We start from the raw sequence: 22,007 nt of genomic DNA, 5'->3' as shown, positions 1-22,007 counted from the left end.
AATAGTCCAAATGCCCATCAACAAACGATAAACAAATTATGGTATATTCATCAATGAAAATGAATGAACTCTTGATACATGCAACAAGATAGAAAATTCCCAAAATAATCTGAGTAGAAGAAGCTAAATAAAAATACAATAATATATAATATATGATCTCATTTATAGAAACCTCAAGAAAATATAAACTAGTCTGAAGTAAAAGAAAACAGGGATGATTGTCTTGAGAGAGGAGACTGAGCAGGTAAAAGCAAGAAAGAGACATTACAAAAGGGCACTAGGACACATTTGGGTTTATGTCATGGGCGTGTACACATTTCAAAACTTACCACTATCTATATATGTACTTTTATTAAACAATAATTAAACCAAAAAACAAACCCACTGCCTACGAGTCAATTCCAACTCATAGCAACCCTACAGTACAGAGTAGAATTGCCCCCAAAGGGTTTCCAAAGCTGCAAATCTTTTACGAAAACAGACTGCCTCATCTTTCTCCCACAGAGCAGCTGATGGGTTCAACCCATCAAACTTCTGGTTAGCAGCCAAGTGCTTTAACCACTGTACCACCAGAGCTCCTTAAATGCCAATTATGCCCAAAAAAACCTCTAAAGGGAGTAATAAAGAAAATTTAAAAGCAGAATATAGCTACCCTTATTCATAATCACATATATAAAAGATTTATCTATGATATTTAAGCAGTTTTCCTGAATGCCTACATTTTATCATACATTATTGAAACTAACCTAATCAAGTTTTCAACAAACATTCTGTGCAAATAATAGGCAAAAATATATAAACAGTCCTCCAGAACAAAAGTTGACTCAACAAACCAGGTTTCATTTTGAATAGTGAATTCCTTGCAGATAAAGAAATAGAAATGTTTTAACAGATAGCACTTGAGTTAAAAAAAAAAAATCAAGATAATCTCTACAGAAATCCTTCAAGAATAATCTCTACTTACATTGTTGAAAGGCCATACTATGGTGCTTAAACGAAGAAACCTAAAATAACTGTGGTAAAGCACCAATAGAATGTAACATATTTTTATTCTCCAACATGTTCTTTCACTCTACACTTTAAATAACAATTAAAATAAACAGTAAAGCCCTGCATTCATGTAAGCAGGAAAACGTTACTATTTTTATGTTTCTATGAATTATTGCTGTATCATTAGTTGCACTGTTCTGCTAGGAAAGTATTTTTCAGTAACTTTCAAATTAAACTCTGAAGTATATGTCATTTTTATTTTATTGGAAGTGTAAACTGACATGAATTTCAGACAGCTCAATCACATTTCTACAAAAACTTCAATTTAGTAATCAATATAATTTTCCTCAATTCCCATTATCTTCCATTCAATTAATTTTCCAAAATTTCTACCTTGAAAATGTATTGCTCCTGTCCATTATGTGGAGATTACATGTATTACATGTATGTGTAATGTAAAACAAATTAAATAACCACAGTTCCTACCCTTTTTAAAGAGAATCTGTGCAATTATTCCCCCATGAAGTCTTTGGTTAAACCAGGGTCTGCCTCAAACTCTTCTGTTTCCTAAGACAAACTGCTTGGCTGCTTTTTCCTCTTTCTTCACTTTCCAAAGGACTTAAATACTCAGTCAGGTTTTTTATCCTCCAACAAAATTATGTCTAATTCATCAATTTTTCATCTCAAGACCACTGAGAAAATAAAAGAGCCAAGGAAAGGTAAAATGGGTAAGGAGGTGATTTCCTCAATGTTCCTCAAAAACTTTTGTTACCTCATTTGATGTTTACTATAATTCAGACACAGTATGAGTCTGTACAGGATTTCCTATTGAGTGAATCACTTTGAAAGTAAGCTAGCTTGCAAACAAGCTTAAGTTTGATAAGAAGAATTTAGCCATCTAACAATTCATCTCCATCTTTGGAGGATAAAGTTTTTAGGGATGTTACCACAAACTATTAAATGTCAGTAAGTCAATAAATCTGTACCTCTACATTCACTCCTTTGTTCAGATCTTCTTGTCTCTCAACAATACTAAAGCAATAGCCTCGTAACTTGCCTCAAATCTATTCCATTTCCCAATCTAACCCTTACATTAATTCTGGAATCTTTTCAAACTGCACATTAGACTTATTTAAAATCCTTGAGATACTTCCATCCTATCACTCATACAATATAGTCCAACTCATAAGCATGACTTGTGGAGTTGCTTATAGAGTGCACAGAGCATTTCTTCCAATACCAGCCACTCATCTTCCTCCCACTCAACCATATTCCATAAATTATTAGGATGTTAACATATGACAAGTACTCTACCAGCATTCAGATATACAAAGACTACAAAAAAATGTATCCTGCTCTCACAGAACTCCTGCATCCTACACTCCAAGATACGATTTGCGAGTGTTCAACTATACTATGCTGTCTTATGTCTCCACGTTTTTTCCTCCAAGTTGGTTGCCCTTTCTTATTAACTACATAATAGGTTCATCCTTCAAGACCTTACTCAAGTATCTCTACACAACTTTCCTGGACACTGTTTCAGCTACTGTTATCCCAGAAGAGTAACACTCCTTTCTATGTGTTAGAGTAAATACTATATGTCATGACATTTATGTGTCATATTTGCTTATATATGTGGCACATAAATGTCATGACATATAGCAGTTACTCATAGTAGTAACACATAGAAAGGAGTGCTACCCTTCTGGTGGCATAGTGCCTAAGGCATTTGACTGCTAACCAGAAGGCTGAAGGTTCATACCCACCAGCTACTCCTTGGAAGGAAGACTGGGCAATCTACTTCTGTAGAGATACTGCCTCGGAAACCCAAGGAGGGGTCGCTATGAGTCGAATCAACTCAAAGGTAGTGAGTCTGGCTTTGGGTTATCTCTACTATATAATGAGTTTTCTTGAAAGCAGATACTATATCATAATCATATTGATACCAACAGACCTTGAAACAATCAGAATATATAATGAATAGGAGAATGAATTAGTCAGACATCTTAAGTTCAAAGAACACCTCTGATATAAAAACAACACTCATTATCACACCCTTCATTATCACATTAGCCCAGATACTTAATCTTTTTTTTCAAATTTGAATGAGTAAAAGAAACAGTCTCTTTCTAAAAATTTTAGTATCCAAAGATCACTTTAGGAAATCTGATGTGCATTTATGAACCAACAATTTTAAAGTAATTTTGTTTCAAAGATTCATAAAAAATTTTTTGGTAAAAATACTCTTTTTAAGCTAACAGGAATAACAGAATCATAAAAATGAGAAGACATTTCAATTTTGTGAGCTGTGAATGAACCAAAATGTTACATACCTTTTCACCCATGAAACTACCAAACTCACAGTGGTCAATGGATGGAACAAAGATAGATGACCAATGATAATCTAGGGATCTTACATTGAAAACCACTGACTGTAGCCATCAAAAAGAATCCTTGTAATTTTCTCCCCTGCCATCCACTGTCTATACCCATACTTTCCTTTTCTTTTCACATTTCGACTCAAGCCTTACCCCTCTATGTATAGGAGTACCCAGGATCCTACTGTTATCCACCCTAACTAACCCATCTATTATTTCTTTATATTGTTAGTTTTTTCTAAAACCAATCCTGTTTCCTGTTTATATATGAACAGGTTCAAGTATCTGCAACTTAAAAGAAATTAAAAAGATGATGTTGGGGAGACACTTCACTTAACCTGTATCTATCACATATACTTTTCCCCCTCACTTCCAATGATAATATGAGTTTCTTATCACTAAACCAAGCCTTGTGTTCAGTGCAGCAACAATACAGGCCACTATCAGCCTCCCTGAATTCCCCAAGGTCAGAGGCACATGCCCTTCAAAAAGGTACCCTTTTAGCTTATAATGTATGTATTTCTGAAAGGTGAAATGTGATCCATTAGTCGAGACATTTCATCTGAGCATCAAGACATAGGACATCTTCCTCAGCCCCAGCAATGGATATGATTACTCCATCAGTCACTGAACAAGTAGAGAGCACCATGACAGGCTGACCTACTACTCTACTCATCTGTGGATAAGAAACTACGACTCAAACTACTTCAGAGCATAGAAAAGGAAGGAGTACTCCCCAATTCATTCCATAAAGCCCATATAAGTCTGATACCAAAGCCAGGCACAGATTTTAAAAAATAGAGAGACCAATATCCCTCATAATATAGATGCAAAAATTCTCAACAAAATTCTAGCCAACAGAATTCAAAAGCACACCAAAAAAGTAATACATCGTGACCAAGTGGTTTGATACTTGGTACCAAGAATGTTTCAACATTAGAAAATCAATCATTGTAATCCACCATACAAATAAAAGAATCACATGATTATCACAAATAGTGCAGAATAGGCATTTGATAAAGTCCAACACCCATTCCAGATAAAAACTCTCAGCAGAATAGGAATAGAATGGCATCTCCTCAACATAAAAAAGAACATTTTACAAAACCAACAGTCAACATTATTCTCAATGGAGATTGAAAGTATTTCCTTTGAGAAAAGGAATCAGAGAAGAATGTCTTTTATCACCATTCTTATTCATTACTGTACTGGAAGTCCAAGCTAGACCAATAAGGCAAGAAAATGAAATAAAATGCATTCATATTGGTAAGGAAGAAGCAAAACTATACCTAGTCATATATGATATGACACTATACATTGACAATTCCAAAGATTCCACAAGAAAGCTAGTGGAACTAATAGAAGGAGTTAGCAAAGTAGCAAAATATAAGAGCAACATACAAAAATCAGTTGGCTTCTCCTACACCAACAAAGAGAAAATTGAAAAGAAAATCCAGAAAACATATCAATTAGAATGTTGTTGTTGTTGTTATGTGCCGTCGAGTCGGCCCCGACTCATAGCGACCCCTCCTTGGGTTTCCGAGGCAGTATCACTACGGAAGTAGGATTGCCCAACCTATAGCCCCCCAAAATATAAAATACTAAGGAAAAAAAAAAAAGAAAGAAACCTAACCAGGGGCGTAACAGACTCATACAAAGAAAACGATAAACTACTACTGCAAATAACCAAAAGAAACTTCCATAAATGGATAAACATACCACGCTCATGGATAGGAAAACTTAACATTGTGAAAATGTCACTAAACCAAACCAAACACACTGCCGTCGAGTCAGATCCAACTCAGAGTGACCCCTCCTTGGGTTTCTGAGGTTGTATCACTACGGAAGTAGATTGCCCAACCTTCCTTCTGAGGAGTGGCTGGCAGGTTTGAACCACCAGCCTTCTGGTTAGCAGTCAAATAATTTAGGCACTACACCATCAGAGCTCCTAAAATGTCATAGCTACCCCTCAAAAAATCTGTAATATAATGCAATCCTGATCCAAATTCCAACAGTATTCTTTAACGAAATGGAAACACTAATAACCAACTATATTAGAAAGAAGCCCTGGATAAGTAAAGCATTATCAAAGAAGAACAAAATATGATTCCTCACATTACCAGATCTCAGAATCTACAAATACAGTAGTCAAAACAGCCTGGTACTGATACAACAACAGACACATAGATCAATGAAATAGAACTGAGAACCCAATGTAAATCCATCCTGATTTTTGACAAAGGGCCACAGTCCATCAAATGGAGAAGAGAGAGTCTTTTTAACTAATGGTGCTGGCAAAACTGGATGTCTACACTAGAAAAATAAAACAGGACCCACACCTCACACCATATACAAAAACTCACTCAAAATGGATCAAAGACCTAAATATAACACCTAAAGCTAGAAAGATTATAAAAAAAAAAATAGGGGCAATGCTAGAAGCCCTAATATATGGCATAAATAGAATACTAAATGTAACTAAAACTGTACAAACAGAAGATAAACTAGTCAAATAGGACCTCCTGAAAATTAAACACTTATACCCATCAAAAGAATTCTCCAAAAGAATAAAAAGAGAACCTACAGACTGGGGAAAAAGACATTTTTGACAAGGAATAATTTCTAATATTTATAGAAAACTTCCAACACCTCAACAACAAAAATGACAAACAATCTAATTTAAAAATGAGCAAAGGACATGCACAGACATTTCACCAACAAAGACATTCAGACAGCCAACAAATACTTGAAGAAATACTTGCAATCATTAGCCATTAGAGAGATGCAAATCAAAACAGCAAAGAGGCATCATCTCACCCCAGAAATAATAGCAATGATTAAAAAAAAAAAAAAAAAAAACAGAAAATAACAAATGCTGGCTAGGGTGTGAAAAGACTGGAACTCTCTGACCCTGCTGGTGGGATTGTAAAATGGTACAAACACTGTGGAAAATGGTATGGTGCTTCTTTGAATAGTTAAAAAAAAAAAAAAGAGAGAGAGAGAGAGACACATATATAATCCACCAATCCCACTACTAGGTATAATAACCTAGAAAAATAAGAGCCATGACACAGAGATGTACGCATATCCATGTTCATGACAGCATTATTCACAACAGCAAAAAGATGCCCATCAACAGATGAATGGATAAACAAATTATGATACATACACACAATGGAATACTTGTTGTTGTTGTTGTTGTTGTTGTTATGTGCCGTCGAGTCAAACCCGACTCATAGCGACCCCTCCTTGGGTTTCCGAGGCAGTATCACTACGGAAGTAGGATTGCCCAACCTTCCTTCCGAGGAGTGGCTGGTGGGTTTGAACCGCCAGCCTTCTGGTTAGCAGGCAAGTGTCTTAGCCACTATGCTACCAGAGCTCCTAGGCAATGATAAAGAATAATGATGAATCCACGAAACATCTCATAACATTGATGAACCTGAAGAACATTATCCGAGTGAAGTAAGCCAATTACAAAAGGAAAATAATGTATGAGACCACTGCTATAAGAAGTCAAGAAAAGGTTTACACCCAGAAAGAAACATTCTTTGATGGATACCAGGAATGGGAGGGGAAGGGAGGAAAAATCACTAACTAGAAGGTAGACATGTATTATCTCGGTAAAGGGAAAGACAATATACAATAAGAGGGAGGTCAGTATAACATGACCAAGGAAAAAGAAAACTCTGGGAGGAGCACAAGTGTGTAAGGCAACAATGATAAATACTATTACATACAGAATCCTGCAACAACAATAATAACATTAATTTAGGGAATACATAGGTAGAAATACAAGATGAACAGGTGTGGAATGACATATGTGAATATACCACAAGTATGTATGTAGAGGATATTTCTACATACATATCTGTTCACTCTGTAAATATATATATATATATGTACATAGTGGATAAAGACAGGGGGCTAAAGTATGAAAACTTCTTAGTCATAACCAAACATTGTGAAGGACTAAGTCACTGGCTTGAGGGCCTAGGACTATAGTCTTGGGAGACATCAAAGTCAACTGGCATAACATAATCCACAATGTTCTACATCCTACTTTGATGAATAGCAACTGGGGTCTTGAAAGCTTGCAAGTGGACAGCTAAAATGCAACTGTTGGTGTCTTCCCATCTGGGACAAAGAAGAATGAAAAAATAATAGACTCAAAGAAACAATTAGTCTAGGATTAATTGTCAATGCAAACCACAGTTTCCGCTAGCCAAATACAGAAGAACCAGTTGGCATCTGGCTACCACTACTGACTTCTCTGATCAAGATCACAACAGAAGGTCCTAGACAGAGCAGGAGAAAAATGTAGGACAAAATTGAAAAATCATTAAAGACAGACCAGACTTACAGATCTGAGAAGAGAATGATAGAATCTCCAAGACTATGACCCTAAACAACCTTCAAACCTGGAACTGAACCCCCTCCCACCCCGACACACACCCAACCCCAGGATTACCTTTCAGCCAAACAAATAGATAGGCTTATAAAGGGAACAGCAACCATGAGGAACATACTTCTCAGAACAACCAACTCTATGGGAACAAAAGGGCAGCATTTGCCCAAAAATGAAGTTTTGAAGGCAGGAAGAGACAGCAAAGAAGGACTCATAGAAACAGAGAACCCAGGGAGGAAGTGGGAAGAGAGCTATAACACTGAGGGGATTGCAACTAATGTCATGAAACAAAATGTGTATAAATTGTTGAATGGGAAACAAATGTGCTTTCACCCAAACCACAATAAAATGTTCAAAAAAGGAAAAGGAAAATATAGTACCTGTGAGAGCAGTAAAGATTCGTGATGACTACCTGTGAATGCATCATGGCATCCACTTTCATTACAGTTGTAACCGTGCAATTTCTCATGTACAGGCTTTTCTTCCCTCTTGTGGTGTTTCCCCATATACGTGCTCTATGTCTGTTGTTGTTGTTATGTGCTGTCAAGTTGGACCCAACTCACAGCGACCCCTACTTGGGTTTCCAAGGCAGTATCATTACAGAAGCAGATTGCCCAACCTTCCTTCCAAGGAGTGGCTGGTGGGTTTGAGCCACTAACCTTCTGGTAAACAGTCAAGTGCCTTAGGCACTACACTACCAGAGCTCCTATTTCTACCACTTCATAATCTATAACCATACTGAGTCTAGCTGCTATACTTTCTTTTACAGTAAAATATTTATTAAGCTGCCAAAATCATGTTTATTGTCAATCCAAAAGATACACCTTTGTCATTTTACTTTATTCTTCCCTTTTCTGAATATCTTTCCTCTACTCCTCACTTCTCAGAACACAAGCTTAAAGATTCAGTCAAGGATGAGGAATGAAGGTAAACTTAAGCCCAGCCAAATCCTAGAAGTTGCAAGGAAAGGCTGGTATCTTAAGGGACTCTTTAAAAGAGGTGACTTCCACTATCATAAAATTCTACCCTACACTGAAATCATCTGGTTGGAGGGCGTATTGTCTGACAGCAAATATACTGCTTCCTAGTAGATGAAAAGATATAAGGATAAATAACATAATATACAAGGACTCTGAACATCTGTTTTTCATAATTTCAGTATTAACAGCTATTTCCAATCTCTTAATACAACAGTGACAGGTGTCAAATTAAGGCATTAAAATGTGAGCTGTTGGCACACAATGACTGAGGAAGGCAGTTTTATTTTGTTAATACCACAGCAAAGATACTGATCTGCAGCAAAAAGTAACGAACGACTCCTCTCTACTATTCCCAAGCTTTAATAATGATGAGCAGATGCTTTGAAAGAAGCATCACCATGACATCTGCAATTACCTTTTAAAGAAATAGAAAAGCTTTTTTCATTTTCTAAGATTACTGCTGTATTTCTGTAGTTTTCTGTACAATTAATTTCCAAAAAGTAAGTTCTATTTTCCCATTAAAATGTACTCTCTTTAACGCATAAACACACACACATCCCACTGGCCAGAAACTTTTAAGGAAGAAGGAATTAAAAAGGCTCCATCCTAATAACATTTTTTAAATTGTGCACAAATTTTTCTTCACTTGCTGAAAACGTTCACAGATCTCTCCTTATTCTTTCTTACTACTTGTTCTGAAAATATTCCCCTGACTACTTTTAAAAGTTTCAGAATATAGCATCCTTTTCTTGTCCTTCTGGGCTACAGTAACAAACTCGGTCAAGAATGACATCTAGAGATTTTAAGAGTTATATATAATGAGTTTGTTCCTAATATTAAGTTTATAAAATCTATATTAAGGACATCACATGAATTCTATGTTCCTATTATACCACTCTAGGTTACAAACTCACAAAAATATTTAGCAAATATATTTTCCAATAAAAGAAAAGTGCTACTACTGTTGGGGAATTTCATATCTCCTCCTCAAGGGGGCCTTGTTTTTTTTTATTCAAGATAAACAGGAGGGTCTAAAATCCACCATGGAAAAAGATAAATGTGATCATATTAGTGAATGAGTGAATAAATGATAAAAGGAAGAACAGAAATCTACAAATGATTTTAAAAAATGGTTTTGAACTACATAACAAAATAAAAATAAAGAGTTCAGAAAGTAGGCAAAGCACAGTTAACAAAAGAGACACAAAAATAAAAATTATTTATAAAAATATGCACCCATACTTAACTAAATACAAATCAAGAAGACTTTTATTTCTCAACTACTTAAACATAAACATTAAAAGGTTTAATATACTGTCAGAAAGGAAGTGCTTTTAAGAGCAAAACGCATCTTTGCCTGACAGTTCCACTCCTTAGTATTTCTTTTACAGTTGTATTCAAAAGTATGCAAAGACACAAAAAAAAAAACTATTTACTGTAGCAATGTTAGTAAGAGAAACAAAGTGGAAACAACCTAAATGTCTATTAATGGGAGACTGGAGGAAAAATATAGATGTATCTAAATTTTAAAACAGAATATTAAAAAGCCTAAAACAATGTTAATAATGTATGGGAGTGATGTGAAAAGATCTTTATATTGATTGAAAAAAAACTTGGTTCAGAGTAATATACACATTATGAACCTTTCTGAGTAAACAGAAAAATATATAAGATATGTAAATGACCATATATATGTATATACATATATATATATATATATATATATACATATATACATATATATATATATATCTACACCCTTGAATTGATCTCAACTCATATCAACCCTTACAACAGAGGAGAACTGTCCCATAGGGTTTCCAAGGCTGTGAATCTTTACAGAAGCAGACTGCCTCAGCTTTCTCCTGAGGAGTAGCTAGTGGGTTCCAAACGTTGACCTTTTGATTAGCCATGTGCTTTAACCAGTGCACCACCATGGCTCCTTTCACATACGTATATACATACACAATATATATTTCACACATATCTGCATGCTAATACAACAACACAACCATTGCCATGGAGTTGGACGCGACCCATAGTGACCCCTCCTTGGGTTTCCGAGGCAGTATCACGGAAGTAGATTGCCCAACCTTCCTTCTGGGGAGTGGCATGCTAATACAGGCACTCAAAAAGTTGAAGGACACTCAACATTAGTTACTATGGAAAATGGATTAAGGTTGAAGGTAGAATTCGTTTTATACTCTTCTATACTGTTCAAATTTTTCCACATACATTTATTACTTCCATTATAACTGGTTTACTGTTATAAAAATAATAAAGGAAACAGAAAGAATGTTAAACTTACATGAATTCAACAAATTTCTCAAATCATTACCATTCATATTACTCAAAGATACTAGTTGCTGCAATTTTTCAAAGTCTAGCAGACTGATACATGAAACAAATATTTATTTTACAACACACTAAACTATGTTCTAGTCTTCCCTGAAAATGCTTTACTTTCAGCAGTTTTTTAACTCTCTTTCCTATTTTATTTTATTTACTCTAATCAAGGAGCCTTCATGGCACAGTGATTAAACTGCTCGGTTGCTAACCAAAAGTCAGTATTTCAAAGTCACCAGTTGGTCCATGGCAGACAGATGTGGCAGTCTGCTTTTGTAAAGATTATAGTCTTAAAAACCCTCAGGGGCAGTTCTACTCTGTCTTACAAGGTCACTGTGAGTCAGAATTGACTCGATGGCAAAGGGGTTATGCCTCGAATCATTCAATCTTTCGAACATTCAACCAAAATTACCTTAAAAAAAGGTTATCAATAACTTTCCCATAATCAACATGTTAAGATTTCCATCTCATTTTATCCCACTATATCTGTCTTTGAAATTTAACATTAATATATACCATCTCTAGCCTTGGCTTTAACTCTGTCAGTCTCCTATTTAAATCCTATAAACATATGAAACTAAGAATTACTGGACAAAGTTAAAAGAGATGAAGAGATCACACAGAAAAATTTCAAAAATTTTGACAACATAAATTACTTTTAAATTTAGCAAATAAAATATATCACAAGTTTAAAAGTTTTGAAATTTCAAAAGCAAAAAAACCTAAGTAAATGATTTACAACAAACTTGTTAATACAAAAAAAAAAAAGTTCAGTCAAATCAAGTAATACTAGAACTTCAATAGAAGGTCAAAAACAAAGACAGACTATACATTAAGGATGAAATACAGACAACTAAAAACCTTCAGAAAATTAGAAACATTTCATCTTCATCAATAACAATAAATATAAATTTAATAACAAAATATCAATTTTACTAATAAATTAGCCAAACTTGTTTATAATAATAAAACACATAGTAAAATAAGATTCTCTCTCATACCTGTTGGTGAAATTACAGATCAGCATAACCTCTCTACAAATTTTTTAACAAAAAAAAATTATACAGCTACAATCAGAACCATAAAAATGTTCATATTCTTTGATTCAATTATTACCATTGTTAAAATTTAACCAGAGGAAAAGATCAAAAATTCATACTAAAATCTTTGTCACACATTCTGACAACAGCTTTATTTTAATAGGAGGGGAAAAAAAACTGAAGATAACCTAAAAGTTGCTAATAGGGGGATATGTAAGCAAATCATACTATATAATTCAGTAGAATAACCTTTCAGTACAAGAATTTTGGCTGCTTACCAATATTAGAAATTTTAATGACTTCAAAAAGTAAAAGCAGCAGGCAATGAAATTGTATGCAATATACTTTAAACTATGTAAGAGAAAACATTTAGGAAAAAGAGAAGAATTATACCAATGCTAAAAGAGGTTGCATTTTTATGCTTTACTAAATTTTCCAGAATAATTCTTTCACGCTGAACATGTACTACTTTTCTAATCAGAAAAAGTCAAAACTTAGGTATTGTGATTCAGGATGTGCTGCCTTAAGCTCCTTATCTCTGCTTTCTAAATAAAATTTTCTAACAAAAATTAGTAGATTTGGTAACTTGATTAAAACCTGTTATAAGAAAATATTGGAAATGTAATAAAATGATAAAATGGAATGTTTTTCCTTTTATAAAAAATTAATCTGTATCTTGTGACTAAGAACTAACATATCGAAAATTGAATCTTATCATACAAACTACTTGATGACACAGGTCTGAACTATACAAATCATGCACTAAGATTCAAAATACAAGAAAACCCATTTAACAGTGAAAATTCAAAGATCACAGATTTTAAACCATGACTGACTTCCTATTTTTGTTGTAATGCTGGAAAGGACTAGCCACAGGATAAACAGCCTAACTCCAAATCAATGGGCAACCATGTCAAATAAAGGCTGAGGTGAAAAAGCAATCCTTAGATTAATGCAAGCCACTTAGGTACTAACTCACATACTGCGTTGCATTAACTTTAGTGTTTGATTATCTTATTACACCAAATCTATAAAGTCCTGGAAGGATTGTTTATCATGCATTTTTTGTTTTGTTTTGTTTTAATTTCTCCTTCAGTGCTAGGTGGAGAACAAGGGCTTAAAAAATATTTGATTAAGGGAGGAACTAAGTAAGTAATAGGTAAACAAAGAACAAAATAAAAGGAATGTGAACCTACCTCTAGTTCCAGAAAAAACACATGAAAAGTACTTTAAAAAGGAGTATTTTTTTCAAGGCCAAATCATGGTTTCATTTCATCTTATTTGAAAAGCACGTAACATTACTAAAATGATGTCAGAAGAGATGAAGTATAAGATGAGGAAAATGAAGCACAGAAAAATCAGGTATCAATCTCTGGTGAAGGGTCACAGGCTCAGGAAATGGTTAAGTATTACATAATGGGCTGCCAGATAGAAGACATGAAAATCTGTTGCCATCACGTCAATTCCAACGCAAGGTGACCCTAATGGTGCACAACAAAACTGCTGCACAGAGTTTGGCAGTGTAGTGCCTAAGGCATTTGACTGTTAACCAGCAGGCTGTCGGTGCAAACCCACCAGCCACTCCTCGGAAAGAAGGTTGGGCAATCTACTTCCGTAGAGATACTGCCTCAGAAACCAAAGGAGGGGTCACTATGAGTCAGATCTGATTCGACGGCAGAGTTTGGTTTAGATTTTTTTGACCTTTCAGAAACAAGGCTGTCAGGCCTTTCTGTCATGGCAACACTGAGTGGGTTTGAACCACCAACCTGTAGGTAAGTAGTTGAACATAAGCCACCAACATGACACCCAATTAATTTGAATTTCAAGTAAATAACTTAAAACACATAACTTTTTAGTGTATGTATATCCAAATACTGTAGAAGACTTACTTCTTCTGGTTAACCCTAGCATCCCTGTTAGGTAATATTGTGCAATCTACAACCTCAGTTCCCAAATCCATAAAATGCAGGAATCAGACTAAATCAGTCCTATGCTTTCTTCTAGTTCTAAAATTCATTGGTTCTAAAATTCCCTAGAATTCTGGTATTTTATAAAGAATTCAACATATCCCCAGGATAATGTTCAGGTAAACCAACAGCTTCTAAAGTCCTTCAAAGAATCTTTTTAGTCCCTGAAAATAGGCATTTTTTTTCCTAAGGTCTCTTACTTTACACTACACTACACACTCATGAGATAGGTGTATGATTCCAGATTTCTTTTTTTTTATAGCCAATCATGGAATTACTGGAAAGAATCAAACTATGATTCAAAATTAACAGAGATAATAAATACTGTCTTCAGTCCAAAAAGCAAAGCTTTTAGTGAGTGCCTGTGTTACAGTATACAGAATTCATTTCCCCTGCTTTTCCAAAGTTCACTTTATGCCACTTTGCTTTTATGAAATACCTACATTAATATCTGTTTTCACTAAGTGAAAGAAATCCAAAGAGGATTTTCACTTTTATGAAAAAAGGTGAAAAGTAAAACCAGTATTTAGAGTTTGTTTTGCAGTGAGTTGTTAGAGGCAGCGTGCATCTGAGCACCAAGAATGGCATCACCAAGCTCCTTCCCCAGAAGTTATACTCAGCATCTCAGCACTAAGGCTGCCAAACCTTTGAACTATTTCAAACATACAGTGTTTGTGAACACTATACGGTAGTGTTATTTTAGGTTTTATATGTTATATGGTGGGGTGATAGGGTATTTTGGGGGTCTAAGAAAGCTCAAAAATTTTTTCCTATATAAATTAATAATCACTGGTTTTTCACGTTACATCATTTTGGCTTACAAAAGGTTTCATAGGAATGCTCTACTTTCTGATAACAGGGGAAACCTGTATATCTGTCAGAAGTTTATAATTTAGATAAAACCTACAAAATAAAACAATTAGAGAACCAGATGGAACTGTAGAATGTTTTGCATACTTTGCTTAACTGGAGTTACAAATGGCAAAACCTGTATATTGCCCAAATGTTAAGCCAATCCTAATGACATTAGGATTAGGAGCTCTGGAGGTGTTGTGGTTAATGCATTGGACTGCCAGCCAAAAGATCAGTGGTTCTAACCCACTAGCTGCTCCACAGGAGAAAGATGAGACAGTCTCCTTTCACAAATATTTACAACCTTGGAAACCCAGTTCTGCTGTCCTATATACACTAGGAGTCAGAATTGACTTCGTGGCATTGAGTTTGGAGTTTTGGGGTTTGTTTTTAGGCTTAATGGTATCAGGAAATAAGAGCCTTAATCCATTAGCAAGTGGAGAGTAGAAGTAGTCTACCACCTAGGGGGCTGGAGGGAAAGCTGGCCAATTACCTATGTATATATATAGCCTTAGATGGGAGCTCTAGTAGCGTAGTGCCTAAGGCACTTGCTGCTAACCAGAAGGCTGGTGGTTCAAACCCACCAGCCACTCCTTGGAAGGAAGATGGGGCAATCTACTTCCGAAGTGATACTGCCTCGGAAACCCAAGTCAGTCTGACTTGATGGCACATAACAACAACAACGTAGCCTTAGATATCCTCTCTCCCAGCCATGTTTATTCAGTCAATACAACTGGATTTCTCCTTTTTTGGTCTCCTGGAAGGAAAGCACTGACCTAAACCAGAGCCTATTTGATGGTGGGGATGGGGGGAGGGGGCGGTTCATCACTGAGTCCAGATTTTGCCAGCTCCCTCCCACTAAAATTACACGCTGTACTTTATAATCCACAGCTTCAGGTGGAGTCATTAACAAAAGTAGTTTACCAGACTCATGACTCCAAACCACAATGCTTATAAATCTACTACAACCATTGAAATCTATTATTTCCTAACATTCCACTCATTTGGTGGTATTTTCTTTTTAACATTAATAACGATTCACATCTAAGTTTGTCATTACCCTCTGAATGCTTATTTTGGATTTCTGACTATTTCCAATAGGGCAATAGATAGATAAATAGATAAATGCATTTTTCTAGGTTTAATTTCACTCAACCTACATTTTCTCTTCTTCTGACCCAGCCCTACATTACATGCAATAGCTACAATAATAACACAATAAGTGTCTCCTGTTTTTCCTATTCACTATGGGCAAAAGTTCTACCCGACTATATTTCATTTTTAAAGTTCTCACATTATGTTTAAAACCCATTAATAACAAGAGTAGATTCTTTCTTTGCAAAAACCAGTACCATAATTCATGCTTCCCTCAGCAAAATCTTTGGCCTATCTTTGTCACTTCTTATTTGGGATATGACAGCATATTTTCCTTCCATCTCCTAGACATCCCATAGACAGTCACTATTTACAATTATGATTATACTTAAGAATAATTTTCTTAGAAAAGAATAGGGTATCAGTAACAAAATCTACCAAAATATTTCCTGCAGCACATTCATTTAAAAGGATTAACTGACTCAGTTTTTTAAATTACAAAAAAACAATATAAATTGAGCAAATATAGTTATTCATTTCTTCTTTGAGGTCTTTTTGTTAAATAAAACTGGAAAAATAACTAAATCAATAAAACAAGATTATTGTATTGTTAAGTCTGCATATCTTATCTCTTACATCAATCTTAAAAAACAGGAGGCTGTAACTCCTAATTAGTAAGTATAGTTCTAAAAATATACATCAGTTCTTTGAATCCTCTGGACTTTAATATTCATTTATCAGTTTAAAAAACATATGACAAAATACCCAGATAAGGAAGACGTGATGTCCTGCAGATGTCCTTTTCTTGGAGGGTCATCTCTCGGGCCTTCATCCTGTGACTTTTCTCTCCTATCTCCTGGGATACATCCGTAGTCAACACTGCTACTGGTTTCTAATGGCTTTTGATATGAATGTGTCTTGCCTCCTTCTTTCCTGTCAGATCGACTCCATGATGATAAACATTCTTCACTGTTCTCTGTGGGTTTTCGAAAACCACAACGTGAAGAACCCTGAGCTACCAATGTTGAAGATGAACTCAATGGTTCAAAATTTCTGCCCTTGCTATTAAACGACAGGTCTTCATCATCAGAGGGTCTTAAGAATTTAGTCCTAAAATTTCCAAGAGAAGAAAATTGTTGATTTTGTCTTGGACTGTATTCTCTTCTACATGCTTCCAAAGATCTGGCTCGATTATCTTTTTGATTACCACTTAACTTATCTTTATTAATACTGTTTGTACTGTCTGTTCTATCACATGTATCCTTTGAAATTGTATTATCTTTTACCAAGTCTGATTTTCTACTTTCTTGACTACTTTGTGCTTTATCTGAATATGTTGGTTTCTTCCATCGTTCTTGTCTAGAATCTTTTCTGGATGCAGTTTTTTCAGCTTCTTCTAATTTTGACTGAAATATTTCCATTGACTGAAAAAAAGAAAAACAAAATAACTAAAATTAAAAATAGTTCCAGTGACTTTTCCCCCATATGCCATTTGCCATGACCCCTGTCATCTGTCACAATGAAAGAAAAGCCCACCAAGTAAAATTTTAAAAAGACCCACACAATCATCCTACTCCAAACTTGATATTTAAAAAACTATGAATGAGCAACTAAAAATTACTAAATAACAAAAAAAAAAAAAAAAAAAATCTAAGACTTCAAAAGGGGAACCACTTGCAAAGAATTATACAGAAAACAGTAGAGATATATAATTAATTTTAAATAATTAATTACAATTGTCAATGAGATTCAAAAAGTTACCACACTGCTAAAACAACAGACTCACATGAAAAAAGGAGCAGCTCAAGAACAAGAAAGGCTTACAAATGAAAGTGCCCACCCTAAAAGCTGCCCAGATACACTGAAAAGAATGGAGAGTATTGAAAAAGAAATTAGTGAGTAAGTTCTTTATCCTTTAGAAAAAGATAGTAAACAGATGCAATTACTAAGGCAGACTGACACATGGACAACTGAGACTAGACAATCTAATATGTATGTACCAGTACTTCCAAAAAGGCGGAGCAAAGATTATGAGGAAAAAAAGCATTAATAATGTAAATAATATTTTTTCAATTTCCCCTAGTTGAGTTTCTAGATCAGACAGGGTTCACCCAATAGTCCTAGAACCTTTTGAGGGTGGGGAGTGGGGAGCAAAGAAAAATCTATATAAAAATACCCTCATTCCTGAATGTCAAAAACCAAGAAAAAAATTCTTCAAAAAAACCAAATCAGGGAGAAAATGTGCGAATGTGTATATACATACAGAGATAGACGACACATTATTTCCAAAGGAAAGAAAATAAACCTGCTACTAGCTATCATCTACAATATTAGAAGAAAATGAAACAAAGATAAAATTTTGAAAAATATTGTAAGTCTAATCCAAAAAACTAAACACATGCCATCAAGTCAATTACAACTCACAGTGACCCATACTGGGTTTCCAAGGATATAAATCTTTACGGAAGTAGATTGCCCCATCTTCCTTCTGCAGAGCAGCTGGTGGGTTTGAACCATTGATTTTCTAGTTAACAGCCAATTGCCTTATGCACTATGCCACCAGAGTTCTTTATTATGAATCTATAATTCTATACATACAATTCAATTCACAGCCAGACTATCCTTCTCTGATGTGGGCAAAATTAAGTCATTTTCAAAAATGCAAGAAATCATAAAGCATATCACTTACTAATTTCTGCAAAAAAATTACTCAAGATGATTAAAATAAACCAAATATGGATCAAGGTAAAGATCTCTGAAAAAAAGAAGACATGCTACAGACAAATAGCAAATTTAATAGTTAAGTCTAAATAACTGTTCTGATAGTTGTGAAATATAATGTTATCATCAAAGAAAAGACACATTTTTTTTTTAATTTATAATAAACTAGAACTAAAATTCCAAATCATTTCAATAAAATCAGAGGTGGAGGAATCAAACTATGTTAAAATTCTTATTTTGTGATAAAGAGAGAAATTATATAGTACTTCCTATTTTATATCATTTAAAAATATATATATTTATATATGTGTCTTAAATTTAATGATAACATGAAGTAGATTTCAATAAAAAGATATTAATGGAGGGAAAAAAGGAGAGAGAGAGATTCAATATTGTGCCATTTCAAGTTGCAGCAAAAATAATTCACGCAGCATTCTATAAACTAGGTAAAGACTTGGAAGTTGAATCCCTACTTTACACCCATACATATATATATAGTCCAGAAAAATTAAAGATAAAAATAAATAAATTTATTATGAACAAGTATTCATAATAAATGTTGATACGTTCCTTGGAATGGGAAAGACCTAACAACAAATTACACCAAGAGTATTAAGTCATGGAAGAAAATCCTAATGGGTTTTCTAGGTAAAAAATACTTAAAACTTTTCCACAGAAATATAAACAAAGTAAAAAAACAAACATGAAAAAAAGGGGAAAGTTGACTAGATTTATTTAAAAATACAAATATAGATTTGTATATATTTTATCAATATATATATATTGTATTTCTATATACTGTGTGTAAATATATATACAAACATATATAGATTTAAGCAAATCAATAAGGAGCCCTGGCGGCACAATAGTTAAGCACTTAGCAGAGAACAAAAGGTTGGTGCTTCAAACTCACCCAGCGGCCCTGTAAGAGAAAGACCTGCATATATACAGGTCATATATCTAACATAGAACTCAATGGCTGCTCTCATAAAGATTACAGCCTAGAAAACTCTATGGAGCAGTTTGACTGTTACATAGGGTCATTATGAGTCAAAATCAACTCAATGGCACTCAACAACAATAAGTAAATCACTATCTGCTCCTTGCCTAAAAAATAAGTACATAATATAAACAGTCACTAAAAAAATAAGCGGCAAAAACCATATGAAAAAAAGTAATCCAATTCACTAGTAATCAAATGAATATAAATAAAAAGAAAAAAAAAAGCACATTTTTTTTAACCAATCACAATAACCAGACTTCATAAAGAATGATAATCCTAAATTTGACAATTATAAGATGAAAGAGGCGTTTTTCAAAATGAGTATAATATACACAATTTTCTTACTACAAATTTGGCAATATATATCTGACCTTAACTATCCATATCCTTTAAACCAGCAATTTCACTTTTACTAATTTATCTCAAGAAAATCACAAAATTATACAAAATGCATTTGAAAAAGATGTTCAGCAGAGTGTTATTTAAGGAGAGGGGAAAAAACAAACTCACTGCCATCGAGTTGATTCCGACTCACAGTGACCCCAACTGGATTTCTGAGGTTGTAAATCTTTACAGAAGTAGATTTCCTCAACTTCCTTCCAAGGAAGGTTAGCAGCCTAATGCCTTACCCACTACACCAGTGGTGGTGACCAGAGTTGAGTGACACATAAATGTCCATCCACTGACAATAAATTAATAAATTACAGTACAATCATACAAATACTGGAAAATATTAAGAAGTCATTAAATGTATATCTATACTTAACTTTCATCAAACTATATATTAGTAAGTAAATGAAGCTAGATATATCATATGAGCCTACTTTTACAAAAATGTATCATTCAAATGTACATAACAAATTTTTTGAAACCTGGAAAAATACACACTTAAATGTTGGCAAAGATGCTCTTAGGATGAAGGATGTTTTACAGAGCAAATTCACTTTCTATACAGCAGCTCACATGCACTCTGTCTCATGACACTGACTACAATTTACCATAATGCAACAACTCCCCTCCCACTTCCTTCCCATAGTTACCTCTTCCCTATGTCCTTCCCTCCCATGCACTCCTGCCCCGACCTCTCTTTACATACACGGCCCTTCTATTCTCCCATGACTGTTCTCTCCAAAGAGTGTATCTACCTAATGTAAATGTTCAGCTCATATGCCTGTCTTTTGTTTGGATGGCAGCCAAAGGAGTAGGTTCAATTCCAGACCTGAAGGGCCCCCTAGGGACCATAGTCTCAGGGGTTCTACCAGGCTCTATCAGACCAGCAAACCTGGTCCCCCCCTTTTTTTTTAAAATGATTTTGAGTTTTGTTCCACATTGCTCTCCCTCTTTATCCAGGATCTCCTACATAGATCCCCTTCCAAGTGGTTGACAGTGGTAGCCACACACCATCTAGCTCTTCTGGCTTCAAAGTCATATAGGCTGAAGATCACATGGTGTACCAGTTACTTGGACTAAATGTTTCCATGAATCTTTGGTTTACTTCATTCTTCTTTGTTCTGGACGAGCAAGGTTGCATCCACATGGCTGCTAGCAAGCTTTTCAGATCCCAGTCACTACTTGCCAAAGTAGAACGTGGAACAATGTTTTGTGTAGTATGCTATGCCAATTGAACTTAATGTCCACTGTGACTATGGTCCCAAGCCCACAGGTCCAACTACTCGCTCACTCTGGGTAGCTGGCTGCGGCCAAGAAGTGATTATAACCTTGTCCCTTGTCAGCTCTACTATGTATCTGGGAATTCTTACAGAACATACTAATATACTTGTAGAAACATTGTCTGCCAACCCTATACATGGTCTTGGCCACACTCCCCACCACACAGATATATCTAATCATTCAGTCTGTCCATGCATCTATTGACATGTATATCCATGCTTGCCTTCACTGGCAATGCAGCACTGTATGTGCAAAAGGGTTCATCTTTGTTGTCTGTACCTCCCACACACCTCTCTACATCTTCCTCTTCCTCAATGCCACCATGTCAATCATTCACATTTGGTACATTGCCCTTCTCTTCATCCAAATCAATTCTTGTCTCTACCTATCTAGCAGTGTTCCTTCCTTCCGCCTCCCACACCTGGTAACCAACAAAGAAAGTTTCCTTCCATACATAAACCTTTCTTTGACTTTTTTACAATAACTAATACAATATTTGTCCTTCTGTGATTGACTTATTTCACTCAGCATAATGTCCTCCAAGTTCATCCACGTTATG

At 34.9% G+C, this 22,007-nt stretch overlaps 1 protein-coding gene across 1 annotated transcript in view; it reads right to left on the bottom strand.

Annotated features, from left to right (window-relative positions):
* The window catches only part of CWF19L2 (CWF19 like cell cycle control factor 2), a 140,308-nt gene that overhangs the window by 86,418 nt on the left and 31,883 nt on the right, over window positions 1-22,007 (bottom strand). The window contains exon 8 of the mRNA XM_042781669.1: window positions 16,819-17,477. Coding sequence (XP_042637603.1) covers window positions 16,819-17,477 — 659 coding nt within the window. The remainder of the gene's footprint in view (window positions 1-16,818; window positions 17,478-22,007) is intronic.

This window comes from Orycteropus afer, unplaced genomic scaffold (assembly GCF_000298275.1).
Source record: "Orycteropus afer afer isolate SDZICR_OR568_19922 unplaced genomic scaffold, OryAfe1.0 scaffold00147, whole genome shotgun sequence".
Lineage (NCBI taxonomy): Eukaryota > Metazoa > Chordata > Mammalia > Tubulidentata > Orycteropodidae > Orycteropus > Orycteropus afer.
Note: the sequence above shows the minus strand (reverse complement) of the source record. Positions and strands in the feature narration are given on the sequence as shown.